Source organism: Oncorhynchus masou, chromosome 5 (assembly GCF_036934945.1).
Source record: "Oncorhynchus masou masou isolate Uvic2021 chromosome 5, UVic_Omas_1.1, whole genome shotgun sequence".
NCBI classification, from domain to species: Eukaryota; Metazoa; Chordata; class Actinopteri; order Salmoniformes; family Salmonidae; genus Oncorhynchus; species Oncorhynchus masou.
Window position 1 is genome coordinate 73,852,678 of NC_088216.1, and position 14,242 is coordinate 73,866,919.

The 14,242-nt window shown below is 42.3% G+C and overlaps 1 protein-coding gene across 1 annotated transcript in view; it reads right to left on the reverse strand.

The window, feature by feature from the left end:
- LOC135540233 (contactin-3-like) overlaps window positions 1-14,242 on the reverse strand; it is an 84,451-nt gene that overhangs the window by 18,679 nt on the left and 51,530 nt on the right. The window contains exons 9-13 of the mRNA XM_064966743.1: window positions 11,528-11,664; window positions 10,983-11,112; window positions 10,193-10,343; window positions 9,586-9,713; window positions 7,182-7,357 (exon numbers count right to left, since the gene is read on the reverse strand). Of these exons, the coding sequence (XP_064822815.1) occupies window positions 7,182-7,357; window positions 9,586-9,713; window positions 10,193-10,343; window positions 10,983-11,112; window positions 11,528-11,664 (722 nt within the window). The remainder of the gene's footprint in view (window positions 1-7,181; window positions 7,358-9,585; window positions 9,714-10,192; window positions 10,344-10,982; window positions 11,113-11,527; window positions 11,665-14,242) is intronic.

Below are 14,242 nucleotides of genomic sequence, written 5' to 3' on the forward strand. Positions count from 1 at the left end.
TCAATGTCAGCCTAGGAACAGTGGGTTAACTGATAGAGTTCAGTGTGTCAAATCGAAGGGCCTGTTGTCCGGATCTCTGGCAGTCTCTATGGGGGTGCCACAGGGTTCAATTCTCAGGCCGACTCTCTTCTCTGTATACATCAATGATGTAGCTCTTGCTGCTGGTGATTCTCTGAACCACCTCTACGCAGACGACACCATTCTGTATACTTCTGTCCCCTCTTTGGACACTGTGTTAACTAACCTCCAGATGAGCTTCAATGCCATACAACTCTCCCTCCGTGGCCTCCAACTGCTCTTAAATGCAAGTAAAACGAAATGCATGCTATTCAATCGATCACTGCCCGCAGCTGCCCGCCTGTCCAGCATCACTACTCTGGACGGCTCTGACTTAGAATACGTGGACAACTACAAATACCTAGGTGTCTGGCTAGACTGTAAACTCTCCTTCCAGACTCACATTAAGCATCTCTAATCCAAAATTAAATCTAGAATCGGCTTGCTACATGCTGCCAAACATACCCTCGTAAAACTGACCATCCTACCGTTCCGCGACTTCAGCGATGTCATCTATAGAATAACCTCCAACACTTTACTCAACAAATTGGATGCAGTCTATCACAGTGCCATCCGTTTTGTCACCAAAGCCCCATACACTACCCACCACTGCGACCTGTATGCTCTCGTTGGTTGGCCCTCGCTTCATACTCGTCGCCAAACCCACTGGCTACAGGTAATCTACAAGTCTCTGCTAGGTAAAGCCCTGCCTTATCTCAGCTTACTGGTCACCAAAGCAGCACCCACTGGTAGCACACGTTCCAGCAGGTATATCTCACTGGTCACCCCCAAAGCCAATTCCTCCTTTGGTCGCCTTTCCTTCCAGTTCTCTGCAGTTCTCTGACTGGAATGAACTGCAAAAATCACTGAAGCTGGAGACTCACATCTCCCTCACTAGCTTTAAGCACCAGCTGTCAGTGCAGCTTACAGATCACTGCACCTGTACATAGCCCATCTATCTACCTCATCCCCAAACTGTGTTTATTTATTTATCTTGCTCTTTTGCACCCCAGTATCTCTACTTGCACATTCATCTTCTGCACATCTACCATTCCAGTGTTTAATTGCACTATAGGAATTACTTCGCCACCATGGCCTATTTATTGCCCTTATCTTACCTCATTTGCACTCGCTGTATATAGACTTTTGTTTTCTTTTTTCTACTGTATTATTGACTGTATGTTTTGTTTATTCTATGTGTAACTCTGTGTTGTTGTATGTGTCAAATAACTATGCTTTATCTTGGCCAGGTCGCAGTTGCAATGAGAACTTGTTCTCAACTAACCTACCTGGCTAAATAAAGGTGAAATAAAAATGAAAAACTTGTTTGTAGTTCACCTGTCGCCAATTCAATTGTTTGGGCATGATTTAGAAAGAAACACAACTATCTACACAAGGTCCCGTAGTTAAAAGTTGGCGTCAGAGCCGAAACTGTACCACGAAGTCCAAGGAACTGTCCGTATATCTCTGAGATATAATTCCGATGAGGCACATGTCTCTGGAAGGTTATAAAACCATTTCTAGAGTGTTGAAAGTTTCCAAGAGCATAGTGGTTTCCAACATTGGGAAATGGAAAAAATATGGAACTACACAGACTCTGCCTAGAGCTGGCCGTCCGACCAAACTGAGCAACCAGCAAGAAGGACCACTGACAGAAAATCTGAGTTCCTTGGCTGAAATAGGAGAACCTGCCAGAAGGACAAAAGTCTCTACAACACTTCACCACTCTGGGCTTTATTGGAGAGTGGCCATACAGAGACCACTCCTGAGAAAAAGGCACATGAAAGACTATGACAGCATAAGGCAAATGATTCAGTGGTCTGATGAGCTAAACATACTCTTTGGCCTGTATGCAGCTCATCACCTGTCTAACACCATCCGTGATGCATGGCAGTGGCAGCATCATGCTATGGGGATGCTTTTCAGCGACAGGGACTGGGAGACTGGTAGGGATAGAGGGAACAGTGAAAGGAGTCAAATACAGGCAAATGCTTGAAGAGAACCTGCTTCAGAGTGCAAAAATGTAAGTTCCCAACAGGACAATGACCCCAAGCATACAGTCAAAGCAAGACTTACATGGCTTCAGAACAAGAATGTGAAAGTCCTTGAGTGGCCCATACACAGCCCACACTTGCATCTCACTGAAAATCTCTGGAAAGACTTGAAGACATCTAACTTAACAGAGCTTGAGAAAATCTGCAAGGAAGAATGGGAGAGAATCCCCAAATCCAGATGTGTAAAGCTGATACAGACATTCACAAGACGACTCAAAGCTGTATTCGCAGTCAAAGGTGCTTCTACAAAGTATTGACTCAGGGGTGTGAATACTTATGGAAATGAGATATTTCTGTATTTCATTTTCAATACATTTGCAAAAATGTCTAAAAACATGTTTTCACTTTGTCATTATGGAGTACTGTGTGTAGACGGGTGAGAAAAAAAGAGGTTCTACCTGGACCACTGTATCTGCAGTTAAATATCAAGGCTACCATCACTCTGGGGAGTTGGAACTCACATTCCAAAGATCCAGGGCCAATGTTCACTTGGTGAAGTGGTCTGTTACACATACACAGCATGTCATCCTGTTGTATGTGTCAAATAGCTATGCTTTATCTTGGCCAGGTCGCAGTTGCAATGAGAACTTGTTCTCAACTAACCTACCTGGCTAAATAAAGGTGAAATAAAAATGAAAAACTTGTTTGTAGTTCACCTGTCGCCAATTCAATTGTTTGGGCATGATTTAGAAAGAAACACAACTATCTACACAAGGTCCCGTAGTTAACAGTTGACGTCAGAGCCGAAACTGTACCATGAAGTCCAAGGAACAGTCCGTATATCTCTGAGATATAATTCCGATGAGGCACATGTCTCTGGAAGGTTATAAAACCATTTCTAGAGTGTTGAAAGTTTCCAAGAGCATAGTGGTTTCCAACATTGGGAAATGGAAAAAATATGGAACTACACAGACTCTGCCTAGAGCTGGCCGTCCGACCAAACTGAGCAACCAGCAAGAAGGACCACTGACAGAAAATCTGAGTTCCTTGGCTGAAATAGGAGAACCTGCCAGAAGGACAAAAGTCTCTACAACACTTCACCACTCTGGGCTTTATTGGAGAGTGGCCATACAGAGACCACTCCTGAGAAAAGGGCACATGAAAGACTATGACAGCATAAGGCAAATGATTCAGTGGTCTGATGAGCTAAACATACTCTTTGGCCTGTATGCAGCTCATCACCTGTCTAACACCATCCGTGATGCATGGCAGTGGCAGCATCATGCTATGGGGATGCTTTTCAGCGACAGGGACTGGGAGACTGGTAGGGATAGAGGGAACAGTGAAAGGAGTCAAATACAGGCAAATGCTTGAAGAGAACCTGCTTCAGAGTGCAAAAATGTAAGTTCCCAACAGGACAATGACCCCAAGCATACAGTCAAAGCAAGACTTACATGGCTTCAGAACAAGAATGTGAAAGTCCTTGAGTGGCCCATACACAGCCCACACTTGCATCTCACTGAAAATCTCTGGAAAGACTTGAAGACATCTAACTTAACAGAGCTTGAGAAAATCTGCAAGGAAGAATGGGAGAGAATCCCCAAATCCAGATGTGTAAAGCTGATACAGACATTCACAAGACGACTCAAAGCTGTATTCGCAGTCAAAGGTGCTTCTACAAAGTATTGACTCAGGGGTGTGAATACTTATGGAAATGAGATATTTCTGTATTTCATTTTCAATACATTTGCAAAAATGTCTAAAAACATGTTTTCACTTTGTCATTATGGAGTACTGTGTGTAGACGGGTGAGAAAAAAGAGGTTCTACCTGGACCACTGTATCTGCAGTTAAATATCAAGGCTACCATCACTCTGGGGAGTTGGAACTCACATTCCAAAGATCCAGGGCCAATGTTCACTTGGTGAAGTGGTCTGTTACACATACACAGCATGTCATCCTGTTGTATGTGTCAAATAACTATGCTTTATCTTGGCCAGGTCGCAGTTGCAATGAGAACTTGTTCTCAACTAACCTACCTGGCTAAATAAAGGTGAAATAAAAATGAAAAACTTGTTTGTAGTTCACCTGTCGCCAATTCAATTGTTTGGGCATGATTTAGAAAGAAACACAACTATCTACACAAGGTCCCGTAGTTAACAGTTGACGTCAGAGCCGAAACTGTACCATGAAGTCCAAGGAACAGTCCGTATATCTCTGAGATATAATTCCGATGAGGCACATGTCTCTGGAAGGTTATAAAACCATTTCTAGAGTGTTGAAAGTTTCCAAGAGCATAGTGGTTTCCAACATTGGGAAATGGAAAAAATATGGAACTACACAGACTCTGCCTAGAGCTGGCCGTCCGACCAAACTGAGCAACCAGCAAGAAGGACCACTGACAGAAAATCTGAGTTCCTTGGCTGAAATAGGAGAACCTGCCAGAAGGACAAAAGTCTCTACAACACTTCACCACTCTGGGCTTTATTGGAGAGTGGCCATACAGAGACCACTCCTGAGAAAAAGGCACATGAAAGACTATGACAGCATAAGGCAAATGATTCAGTGGTCTGATGAGCTAAACATACTCTTTGGCCTGTATGCAGCTCATCACCTGTCTAACACCATCCGTGATGCATGGCAGTGGCAGCATCATGCTATGGGGATGCTTTTCAGCGACAGGGACTGGGAGACTGGTAGGGATAGAGGGAACAGTGAAAGGAGTCAAATACAGGCAAATGCTTGAAGAGAACCTGCTTCAGAGTGCAAAAATGTAAGTTCCCAACAGGACAATGACCCCAAGCATACAGTCAAAGCAAGACTTACATGGCTTCAGAACAAGAATGTGAAAGTCCTTGAGTGGCCCATACACAGCCCACACTTGCATCTCACTGAAAATCTCTGGAAAGACTTGAAGACATCTAACTTAACAGAGCTTGAGAAAATCTGCAAGGAAGAATGGGAGAGAATCCCCAAATCCAGATGTGTAAAGCTGATACAGACATTCACAAGACGACTCAAATCTGTATTCGCAGTCAAAGGTGCTTCTACAAAGTATTGACTCAGGGGTGTGAATACTTATGGAAATGAGATATTTCTGTATTTCATTTTCAATACATTTGCAAAAATGTCTAAAAACATGTTTTCACTTTGTCATTATGGAGTACTGTGTGTAGACGGGTGAGAAAAAAAGAGGTTCTACCTGGACCACTGTATCTGCAGTTAAATATCAAGGCTACCATCACTCTGGGGAGTTGGAACTCACATTCCAAAGATCCAGGGCCAATGTTCACTTGGTGAAGTGGTCTGTTACACATACACAGCATGTCATCCTTTAGGACATGGAGTGTGCAGAGATGATTCACCTGAGGGCTAGCCAGGTTAGACACACTCAAGTCACGCCAGATTTCATCAACTCACTGGGCAGTGACCACAACTTGGCTTGGCTGCAATTGGGTATGAACACTAGAGGTCTTCATAGGTCCAAAAAGTTAGACCTGTTTCGAAATGGACCTGGGGCTTTCCCACCCGGACCCGATATGCATAAATATTTGTTTATATAGAGAGAACCATTCTAAACGGACCTGAAGACACATACCTGAGACCCGTATCAGATCCGACCTAGACCCGGTTCTCGGGTATTCGGGTACAGGTGGATCTGTAAAGACCCTCTAATGAACGGCCTGAGGATCCTCACGTTTCAGAGTCAAAGACCAAGCGGAGCAGAGTGGCACTTATGTGAAGCTAAGGGATGGCATGGCACTTATCTCCTCTGAGAGGTTAACATGCTTATGCCATGTCTACGTCTGACATACCAGCCAGCAGATGTCTGACCGGAGTACGAGGGGTTAAATCCCATGCTTTGGCAGGCAGGAAGCTATGAGGCAGATCTGGTTTAATTATGTTAATTCATTCATTAGAAGCTGTTGAGAGGAGCTGGTAATCTCCTTGGGCATTGGGATATGGAATCTGTGAAAACTTTTTCTCATTATGTGTGTGTCCACATGTCAATGCCATTTGTAATTTCCACGCAGGAGTGAACTTAGCATGACCACAACATTGGAAGGGTTCAACTCCAATACCAACCTCAACTTTGATCCATTCATTAAGTTTTTTTCCAACTGTATCCATACAATGAACCTGGGGTGAGGAATGATTCCATAAAACAGTGAAAACATTTCCCTAAAACTATTTGGCAGAGACAAGTGCAGAACAAATGAATATCAAAACTGAACACATATTTTCAACAAAGAGTAGTCTCTTATCGTTAATTCAAGGAATGAGGAATTTTACAGGTGCCAAGGCTTGCCCTTGGTTAATGCCAGCCAACTCATTATAAAACTCTTTCAGGGCACAAGATTCATAAATAGGTATGCAAATTAAATTACAGCAAAGAGAGATGATAACAAAATGTTCTCCCTTGAGGTGGATGGATGAAAAGTAAAAATACTTTTAATTAATCAGGCTTATTCCACCATAGAAACATTTTATGGATTAGCATGATCTCCTACGAAATACTATGGCTTTTCACCTTTATATTGTCTTATGGATAACATTGCAATTGATATGAGCTGTCCAATAGACAATAGACAAAATATGCATGGCAGATTCATTGAAAAAGAGAAACTATAGCTTGAAACAATGGAAATTAAATACAGCCTATAGAAGCAACACTTCAATGAGACTGCTGCAAAGATTTGATCCCAACACATCCTTCATTTGTACTCTTCTTGAATACACATTTAATAAAGTAGCCTACTGTGTGACAATAGGGCTTTTAGATGTTTTTAAGATGTAGCCAACCTATTATACAGAGATTATACAGTTTCCAAATAAGCCATATTGTTTTGCATAGTCTGCCACACTGTGTGAAAAAAATATCCCACACTCTTATAAACAAGGGTGCTATCTAGAACCTAAAAGGGTTCTTCGGCTTTCCCAGTAGGAGAACCCTTTGAAAAAGCCTTTTGGGTTCCATGTAGAACCATTTCTACAGAGGGCTCTACATGGATCCCAAAATGGTTCTACCTGGAACCAAAAAGGGTTCTCCTATGGGGACAGCCAAATAACCCTTTTTTCTAAGAGTGTAGAATAGCCTCACAGCGGTTGTCCAATGCTGCTGATGACTTACCCCTCCTATTCTGTCGAAATGTTCGGCATCCCCGTGGAAGTCTATGAGCTGCCCGTTGAATTCCCAGGAGAAAGACACATCCAAGGCTGGATCGCTGGCTATCTGGCAGGGCAGCACGATACTTTCGCCAACAATGATCTCCATGTTAGCAGGCCTCTGGGTGATTCTGGTGGGCTCTGTCCAGGCAATGACCGTTTAGTATGCATCTTAATACTCTCTGGGTGGGAACCACTAAATTCAAACAACTCTAGTGTTTAAGATTATAACTATATCAAAATATTATTATGACAAGGATCACCATAGCTACATGTATCTAGCTTCTAGAACTTAACTTTCAAACTATTGTTGCCTAACTAACATTTAACCTTTTTGGGATAGGGGGCAGCATTTTCACATTTGGATGAATAGCATGCCCAGAGTGAACTGCCTCCTATGTCCCAGATGCTAATATATGCATATTATTATGAGTCATTCAAACAGTTTCTAAAACTGTTTGAATGATGTCTGTGAGTATAACAGAACTCACATGGCAGGCAAAAACCTGAGAAAAAATCCAACCAGGAAGTGGGAAATCTGAGGTTTGTAGTTTTTCAAATCAGCCCCCATTGAGGATACAGGGTGATATTAGTTATGTTTCACTTCCCAAGGCTTCCACTAGATGTCAACAGTATTTAGAACCTATTTTGAGGATTCTACTCTAAAGGAGGGACTCATAAGGGCTCTTTGAGTGAGTGGTCTGGCAGAGTGCCACAGCCTGGGTCTGGCGCACTCACATGAAAAGTAGCTATGTTCCACTTTATTTGTACAGACAAAGGAATTGTCCATTTGGAACATTAATGAAGTTTTGTGTTAAAAACATCCTAAATTCCATACTTAGGTTGGCATGTTTCTACGGGCTGTAACGGAACATTTTGAACTTTTCGTCCGAAGTTCGTCGCGACCTGATCACGCTTTTGGATTTGTTTACCAAACGCCCTAACAAAAGAAGATATTTGGACATAACTGATGGACATTATCGAACAAATCAAACATTTATGGTGGAACTGGGATTCCCGGGAGTGCATTCTGATGAAGATCATCAAAGGTAAGTGAATATTTAAAATGCTATTTCTGAGTAATGTTGACTACCCAATATGGCGGGTATCTTTTTGGCTGCTTTGTTGTCTAAAGGCTGTACTCAGATTATTGCATGGTTTGCTTTCTCCGTGAAGTTAAAAAAAATAATCTGACACAGCGGTTGCATTAAGGAGAAGTTTATCTAAAGTTTCATGTATAATAGTCGTATCTTTATCAATGTTTATTATAGGTATTTCTGTAAATAGATGTGGCTCTCTGCAGTATCACCACATGTTTTAGAACTACTGAACGTAACGCACCAATGTAAATCAGATTTCTTTATATAAATATGAACTTTATCAAACAAAACATACACGTATTGTGTAACATCAAGTCATATGAGTGTCATCTGATGAAGATCATCAAAGGTTAGTGATTAAATGTATCTTTATTTCTGCTTTTTGTGAACCCTCTCTTTGGCTGGAAAAAAATGGCTGTGTTTTTCTGTGGCTTGGTGGTGACCTAACAATCGTTTGTGGTGCTTTCGCTGTAAATCCTTTTTGAAATCAGACACTGTGGCTGGATTAACGAGAATTATATCTTTAAAATGGTGTAAAATACTTGTATGCTTGAGGAATTTTAAGTATTTTTGTTGTTTTGAATTTGCCGCCCTGCACTTTCACTGGCTGTTGCTAGCGGAACCCCAGTCCTAGACAGGTTAACAACATTTCTGGTTAACACTTCATATTTGCATGGTCAAATTGGGGGAAAATGTTTGAAGTAGGACTATGCAAGCAGAATGCATTCCCAATGGTGGCTGCAGTGGAGTATGGGCATTGTAAGAGAAAGGTCAGGGTAATTAAATTCCATTAGATTAAAGGGTTCAGCTGTTGGCGTATGACCTAAAAAAGCTAATGAGAAAAACAATGGAGGTAGTGACGGACTCTTACAATACATGTACCCGATAACTGCACCAACACACTACGTCACCACACCCATAAATAAAGACCTTCACTTAATTGCTGTATAATAACTTGTCTATTTCACCACTCTCTCGTGAAATCAATTCCAATTGCTTTAATTGCAAAATTACAACCTTGTCTATGTACAGACAAAATAGTAATGACCAATCGAAGTAGTACAGACAAAAATGTAACGATCCCTTTCATTAAATGTTAGGCTGGAATTATTGGTACAATAATCGGTATAAGATAGTAGACAAAAATGTCCGACAGTAATGACAGCGGTTGATGTTAAAAATGGCAATTACGTTAAAATCATGAACCAAAATGAATAGTTTTTGGGAGATGCATCGGGCTTATTGTGAGAACACGTTATGATATCATACCTGTGATAAGGAGTCTTCCGGTGGCGCTTGCAGTCCCAAACTGATTTTTAGCGATGCATGTGTAGCTCCCCGCATCCCTTCTGGTTGCGTTGACAATCTTCAGTGTCCCGTTGGCAAGCAGAGTAATCCTAGAAGATAAATAACAGAGGTTCTGAGCTGTTGCTTGGGTAGAGAATAGAAGAGCCATTTTTGAATACAGTCCAAGTGCTAGGATGCATAATAGCCTTCTTTTTCAACATCATTTCCATTTTTCCTTGTATTCCAACAGAGAAAACTGAAAATTGACTTTGCATTTAGCAATTTCCTGTGAAATTGGTGTCCTAATGCCAATCCTTCTATCCAGGCTTGCCATCCAAGAGATGGTTATCTGCATGTGAATTTTTGAATTTAAACAAAATAAGTCTGACTGAAACCTGAATGACTGAAATGTAGGTATTTGCATATGCTAAGCATTCAATAATGCACAGACTCCGCATACAACATTTACTATCTATATCTACATTTTCCAGGGGTTTGTTTTCTTCTCATAGGCCCCTATTCATCCACACATCTGCAAATATTCTAATTACACACAGCTGCCCTTTGTTCATGCTGGGTTTCACACTACCTCTCGTTTTTCTGCACAATCTCATTGCTTTTCTTCCACAGGCTAATTGCCCGGGGCGAGGCTTGGGGCTTGCACTCCAGAACCACTTCACTGCCCGAGCGAGCTTTCAGCAGGGGCTTCAGTGGATTCTTGGAGAAACTGGGAGGTGATGCTTTAGGAGACACAGGGGGGGAAGTGAAGAAGACAACTTGAACCAACTCACAGATCAACTGTGCTGAGCTGAGATTGACTGTCATTCCCTCCCTCCTTCCCCTATCCAATGGCATCAAAACCAGGATCTCCATAGGAACTGCTCCAGAACTTCAGTGATGAAGCCATGTCAGCGATGAAGCCATTTCCCCCCTCCCCCATAGAGACCAGTCCTCACTACACACTATGGGCTTCTCTAAACGTTGGGCTTTGTCTGTCATCATCACATTTTGTCAGTCATCATCTGAGACGCCCAGTGTCATTAAATATCAAGACAGAATTGGATTTCTCATCCAGTCAGTCAGATAGAACTCAGCAAAGCTCTCTGAATAAATCGATATGTAATCTACATGAGAAAGCCCTCTGATACCACTGTGCAATGCATTTGTAGTATCAAAATCAATATGGTGAAATGATTGAAAGTAAAATGAGACACTCTATCAGATTCATATTTTCTTCTCTGGAGCCGAAGTGGCATTAAATGAGGCTGCGAGTGAATGTTGAAAAGGGCAACGGCAGGGTGCTAGTTTTATCTTTAAGAATATGATCAAACACACAGCAATCTAGACACACATAACAGCAGAGAGGAAAGCTATCTTACCTAACACCATTAGCTCAGCGCTGGAATAAATAATGCCATGTTTGTTTTCAGCCACACACTGATACATCCCGGCGTCTGACAGGTTTAATGCTGCTATGGAGAGAGCCCCATTTTCGATTTGCACCCGGCCCTGTGGACGAGAAAGCAAGCAGATCTGCATATGTATTGCTGGAGCAGTCTATTATTTCCACAGGCACAAATGCAATTACTTGTACACTATGAAGAGACAAGAGAGGGGAAGAAATAACACTTTATAGCACCCTGTTCTGGTATGTATGCTCAGGTTGGGACTGGGATAGGGTGAGGGGGTAGAAAATGCTGACCTGCTGCTTCAACAAAAACAAAGAAAGTGATATTGTCAATAGCAGTACACCACTAATAAGCTATGTATTTCCCATGGCCATCAAGTTGGAAAAGCCACGAAAACATTTTGCTGCTGATGTATTACTCTGAATTTGGACCCCATCAGCTGTTCAGAGATCCTGAAGCACAGCACACTATGTGGAGATGCTGAAGTGGTTTAACATGCAAGACTCCATACATACCTCTGCCATAAGGTTGTCTCCATTCCTCAGCCAACTGTAGGAGGGCTTGGGTTTTCCGTTTGCCTTACACTCCCAGAACAGGTTCTCCTCAATGGACAGGGCCCCGTCGATCATTGTTTGCAGCCAATGGGGTTTTGCTATGAAAAGAGGGAATATGCAGATGTCAGGGACATGATGTGTCAAAGAAATAATGATGATAACAAGGACAACAGAGCCAAGACTGAAAATAATTTGTTATTGTGGACCTCTGACATAATATCAGAATTGTGCCTTAACAGTTTGAATGAATATTCCATCATTGGATTCTCCATTCACCGAGCTGCCAGGACAGTAGACTCAGGGAAATCGAGAGGGGGAGGGGTATGCCTCTTCATCATCAGCAAATTGTGTGCTGACTTGAGTACAGTGAAAGTCTCGACACATTGTTCACCCATCTTGGAATGCCTGATGGTCAAATGCCGACCCTTCTACCTCCCAAGTGAGCTTTCAGCTGCTATCGTGACTGCTGTATACATCCCACCTCAAGACAAGAAATATAACAAGTTGGCAATTAATTAATTGTTATATACAAGCAGGAAACGTACATCCGGGGTCATTAAGACACAACTTGTCCAACATCCATCAACACGTCAGCTTCACCACTAGGGACAATTAAGTCCTGTGCTACTGGGTCCTGGACCTCCTGATGGGCCGCCCCCCAGGTGGTGAAGGTAGGAAACAACACCTCCACTTCACTGATCCTCAACACAGGGGCCCCACAAGGGTGCATACTCAGCCCCCTCCTGTAATCCCTGTTCACTCATGATTGCATTGCCACAAATGCCTCCAACTCAATCATCAAGTTTGCAGAGAACACAACCATAGTAGGCCCGATTAGCAACAATGACAAGACAGAGTAAAGGAAGTAGGTGAGGGACCTGGCAGAGTGGTGCAAGGAAAATAACCTCTCCCTTAACATTAACGAAATTAAGTAGCTAATCGAGGACTTCAGGAAAAAGCAGAGGGAGCACACCCCTATCCACATTGATGGGACTGCAGTGGAGAAGGTGGAAAGCTTAATGTTCCTCTGCGTACACATCACTGACGATCTGAAATGGTCCACCCACACAGACAGTGTTGTGAGGAGGCAGAAGAAATTTGGCTTGGCCCCTAAGACTCACAAACATTTATAGATGCACAATTAAGAACATCCTGTTGGGCTGTATCACGGCCTTGTACGGCAACTGCACCGCCCACAACCGCAGAGCTCTCCAAAGGGTGGTGCGGTCTGCCCAATGCATCACCGGGGGCATACTGCCTGCCCTCCAGAACACCTACAGCACCCAATGTCACAAGAAGGCCAAAAAGATCATCAAGGACATCAACCACCGAGCCCTGGCCTGTTTACCCCACTATCATCCAGAAGGCAAAGTCAGCACAGGTGCATCAAAGTTGGGACCAAGAGACTGAAAAACAGCTTCTATCTATAGGCCATCAGACTGTTAAATAGCCATCACTAGCCGGCTACCACCCGGTTACTGAACCCTACACCTTAGAGAGTCACTGGTCACTTTAATAATGGAACACTAGTCATTTGAATAATGTTTAGATACTGCTTTACTCATTTCAAATGTATATACTGTATTCTATTGTACTGTATTTTAGTCAATGCCACTCCCATATTGCTCATCCTAATATTTATATATTTATTAATTCCATTGTTTTACTTTTAGATTAGTTGTTGTGAATTTTTAGATATTACTGCACTGTTGAGCTAGGAACACAAGCATTTAGCTACACCCGCAATAACAACTGCTAAATATGTGTATGTGACCAATACAATTTGATTTCATTTGAACAGATTCATATATGATGGAATCTCAATTGCACTCCACACTGCCCTCACCCACCTAGATAAGAGTGTCATGACTGTCCTGACCAGGTCAGGTTACAGGAGACCACAACCCTACAGATTATCTCTCAACCCCAACAGAGTAGGAGAGATCTAGGGGTCTGAAGATGTGGGGGTTTTATGACCCCTCACGCCCCTAGTAAATCTTAGGCCACAGGCAAATTCCTTTTTTTGTCCTGTTACTATGGAGAACCAGCCTCAGAACATTAAACATGAAATAAAGGGACTTTGGAACAATGGTTACCCATCAGCCACAATGGTGGTCATGACGATAGATGGAATATGCAAATGTATGTCATTTTTGTTTTTTTTATTAAAGGTTAATAGATGATGTTATTACGAAAACATTGTAACGTAAAGAGTTTTCCTAGTATATGTTTGATGTTTATACATTGTACTTTGTGTGGAAAATGTCCAAAAGAAAGGGAAGGTTTTGGTAACGATGAAATGTTAAGTTAGTTGTCTAAAATTGGATTTGAGTGAAATCTAGACCTTGCCCTCATTAACTTGGTATGCCCAGAGAATTGCCCTAAAGGCGGTTACGCCCACTTCTGACCCAAGGGTATAAAACCTGTGAGTATAGAATTTACATAGAGGACGACGTGACCCAAGCTGCAGCAAAAGTTTAAAAAGTCAACGAACCCAGAACGCAACGCAAGTTTGAAGACAAAGAAATCCTTTTCTACCCAAGCTACGGATGAGTAGCTGTGTCTAAGCGGGTGAATTCAAGTCGAACCACCGAGCCTCCATCTCCCATTGAATCGTGGTATCTAAAGGGTTTCATTCCTATGCTGTGAGCTCTGAGCTACAGAGCTGTCTGTCCA